General features: G+C 36.2%; 1 protein-coding gene across 1 annotated transcript; it reads left to right on the forward strand.

Moving 5' to 3' along the window:
• Window positions 1-1,237: 1,237 nt before the first annotated feature.
• Window positions 1,238-2,053, forward strand: LOC103932428 (CLAVATA3/ESR (CLE)-related protein 6). The gene has a single exon (XM_009342037.3). It carries the CDS (start codon window positions 1,409-1,411, stop codon window positions 1,649-1,651), a length of 243 nt encoding a protein of 80 aa, XP_009340312.1. The 5' UTR covers window positions 1,238-1,408; the 3' UTR covers window positions 1,652-2,053.
• The last annotated feature ends 1,832 nt before the right edge of the window (window positions 2,054-3,885 follow it).

Raw genomic sequence — 3,885 nt, forward strand, 5'->3', positions numbered from 1 at the left:
AATAGAGATTGACATTGATGGGAATCATTTAATGGGTAACTAAATTTAAAACTTAAAACATGAATAGATAAGCTCCTTGACTATCTCCATAAAAATGGAATGAGATGGATGGAATAATATTAACTTATATTTAAAAAGATTATTATTATTAAGGGATGGGGAGGATATAAATTATTACTATAATTTAGAAGATGGAGAAATTTTGAATCCATGACACATAGATAAAAACCCAACATCCTATCCACTAAAATATTGGAGAACATGCATTAAACAAGAAACCATTGATGTTTCAATGTATTATTCATGCATGGTGCTCTAGTACTTATCCAATACCCATATCCAAATTGGACGGGAACTTAATTAGGTGAATGCATGAGTCCCTTGACTATCATATCAAAGTTGGTAACTAAGCTATATTATCCATCTTTCTAGACAAAATGTGATTATCTCAACTCCTAAAATGATGTGACCTTTCTGCCTTCTTGTGTCATCCTTTTATATTTTGTTTGCCATTCCCCTAATAGTTCTACAACTATTTGAAGAACGTTTAGTTTTTATTTTTTATAAACGAAGTTGGCTCTTTGTATCTTTAGTTTGTTTACTTTTGTTAAAAAGAACTTCATTAAAAAGACACAGCAATTAGAGAGGAAAAGATTCATCTAGGAACAAAAATATTAATGCAATTGGATTATAGAATATAGGTTCACATGACACATTGGATATGTGTGTAAAACTCTAAATAACATACATAAGCAAGACCTAAGAATCTATATGTACACTAATATAAGCAATATGCGAGGCAACCTTGGCATAGTTAATACGTAACCACGGGTAGGGTGGAATTTCTCATAGTTTCTCTGGGCTCAGAAATGATGGATAACCGTGACTTGTCACCAGTTGTCTCCCTTTTTCTAGATGGAAAAAAAAAAAAGCCATAGACTACGTAGGCCAGGGAAAGGGCATCGGCGCGTCGCCTCCTCAAACGATAATCCTTAACATGCAGTGTCAGCAAGATCCACTTGCTTTTGGCTATCCGGACGTGCGAAAAGCCGAAGGGGTTATGTCTTTGTGATTTTTGTAGGGTCATTCTTATGATGACCTAAGAGATAAGGGAAAGAGTAGATGTGACGAAAAAACGAAGTGCTGACAATCAGTGAGAGGAGAAAGACTAATCTGTGGGATTTATAAAACTTTATATCAGACAAGACAGCCATTTCTTGCAGTATTCAATTATACATGAGAGCTTTAAATAATCTAATCAAACAACTCTAAGAAAAATTCTCCTACTTTTTCTCTGTGCTTCAATCTATATCTATTTATAAGGGGAAACTTGTTATGCTCAAAGCTACTTACCTTTCTGTGCTTTAATAGTAGTTGTCATACAATTTTAAACCTTTCACTGATCAGCATGCCTAGTGTTCTAAGGGCAAGCTGCTTGTTGCTACCATTCTTGGTCATTTTTTCGATGCTTGTAGTGAGCTCAGAGGCGCGTCTTTCTCTCGTTTTCTCAACTCTTCCAAATAAAACTGATAGCCATCTCTTTTTTCGTAAACTTGTGTTTCATGTACCCAAAAATGAGTTTTATCGGAGAAGGTTTCTTGTTGACGTGAACAGAACTGCACCCGGAGGACCAGATCCCCAACATCATTAGCAACTTAGGATTTTTTATTGCCAGAAATAACACTTGAGTTGCCGAAACTTTTCTCGAAGTTTAGTCGCTAAATTATGTAGCAGATGACATGCATGGTTGTGTTCTTACGGCTTAGGATGCAAAGTTTTGGGATTTGTTTTGCTAAGTTCTGGCAAAACTCCTTGTTCGTTTGAGCATTCAAAGATATGATCATCCCTAGTACTATTCTTGTTTCGAAAATCTGAATTCGCTGTGCCACGACCTTGCTGCCGGTGATCTGATCTCACTCCAAGCCTCCAATTGTCTTTTTGTTTTGTTTTGATTTTGATTTTGATTTTTAACTATTTACTTAATGAATTCTGTTTATCAGCTAGGAAAATGTTGTATTGTTATAACTAAGTAATGCGATCACTTCTTTCTTAAGTTTCTGCTTTACTAGAAACCCAACCTGATAAACTCTTTGACTGCAACACGACCCACCGCTAAAATTACCGATATTATTCTTAAACTTACCACTTGATAAGTGTGGGATTTTATCATGAAAGGCATTCGTGATATTAGTGAACTTCCTGCATATACACTGTAAAATATTTTGTTATATCTCGAGGGATACTACTCTTCATATTCTTTACCAGTTTGTAAGTGTTTTATTATTAACCATCAGTACGAAAGTAAGAGCCTGATGAGTACTTCAAACATCCTGAAATATGACATTCAACAGTGTGTAAGACATTAACTGGAAATGGTTTTTCAATTCCTTGTTTTCGTTAAAAATTAGAGCTGGCAAATTAACCAATTGAATTCTTAAAACCCAATGGGTTGATTTGCAAGATCTGATGCAAATATAATCTGCCTAAGCAGCATGCTGAAAATAACATTATGTACCTAGCCTAGGTTGCACTCTCTATCGGAGATATTAATCAAGTAATAACCAGAAACCGAAAAATTAGTATTCTAGTTGCGATTTATGAATTAAAATCAAAGTGGTGATGGGAGGTCCGTTTCCTTTTGGTTTGACAAATGGTTGGATGAATCTATTATTAACCCTTTTTTATTTTCGATCATTTCACCTAAGGTTCTTCCTCGGGTTTCAGATGTTATTGAAGTACAAAGTTGGTCTTTCCCAGATTATTTTATAAATTTATTCTCTTCTGGGTGCAACAAATTTTACGTCTACCTTTGCCCTTAAATATCGAGGGTGCTAAATTGATTTTTGGGAGCCCTCACCTACCGGGAAGTTTTCATTTTCTTCTGGTTATCAACTTATTCGAAGGAAACGTAGTGACTGTGCTTGGGCTAAGGTTATTTGGCGAAATTTTATTCCGCCACTGCTATCTGTTTTGGCTTGGCGGCTTTTTCATGACAAACTTGCTACCGAGGGTGCGCTTCAACGACATGGTATTTCTTTGGCATCCATTTGTTGTTTATGTCATAATTCTGAAGAATCTACTGCTCATCTTTTCTACGGTTGTCAGATATCTAGGCACCTTTGGAGGTGGTTAGCATGTCATCTTGGTACCTCTTTGCCTCTTTCAGATTCTTTGGATGTTTTTTGGGATATCTATGTGCGTAAGCCCTTTTCCCAACAATTGCACCATCTCTGAATTTTTGCGGGTCTTTCTACTATTGCAACTATTTGGAAGGCTCAAAATAAGTTTATTTTTTATGGCCGATCACTCAGTTTTTATCGTCTCTGTGTATCTATCAATTCTACAATTGTTCATGGTGGAAAGGTTATTCCTAGTTACTCTCAGGATTTTGACACTCGAATCATCTCTTCAATGGGGATCCGACCTATCTCTCGCAAGGTGCCTACTATTCTTCCTGTCCTTTGGTCTCCTCCTTGATTTCCTTGGATTGAACTTAATACGGATGGTTTATCTAAAGGAAATCCCAGTCCTGCTGCTTGTGGAGGAGTTTTCAGGAATTTCCATGGTCATTTTCTTGGTGGTTTCTGCCAATGGATTGGTTATTGCAACTCTTTTTTTACAGAATTATCTACAATTATTATTGGTGTAGAGTTTGCATATCAACTGAGTTGGCATTGTCTTTGGTTGGAAAGTGATAGCTCTAGTGTTATTTATACTCTTCAATCGTCTGATTTTGATCCTCCATGGCCTCTTCGTACACAATGATCTATTTATTTGGACCGTATTCAGAAAATGACTTTCTACTCATCTCACATATATCGGGAGGGAAATTTTGTTGCAAACAATTTTGCCAACATGGGCTTGTCTTCTCCAACTTTAACTTGG

This window comes from the organism of the source record quoted next, unplaced genomic scaffold (assembly GCF_019419815.1).
Source record: "Pyrus x bretschneideri cultivar Hongxiangsu unplaced genomic scaffold, Pyrus_bretschneideri_v1 Contig25, whole genome shotgun sequence".
Lineage (NCBI taxonomy): Eukaryota > Viridiplantae > Streptophyta > Magnoliopsida > Rosales > Rosaceae > Pyrus > Pyrus x bretschneideri.

Excerpts from the sequence above, each read along its gene's own strand:
- LOC103932428 (XM_009342037.3), top strand. The coding sequence starts at position 1,409 with ATGCCTAGTGTTCTAAGGGCAAGCTGCTTGTTGCTACCATTCTTGGTC.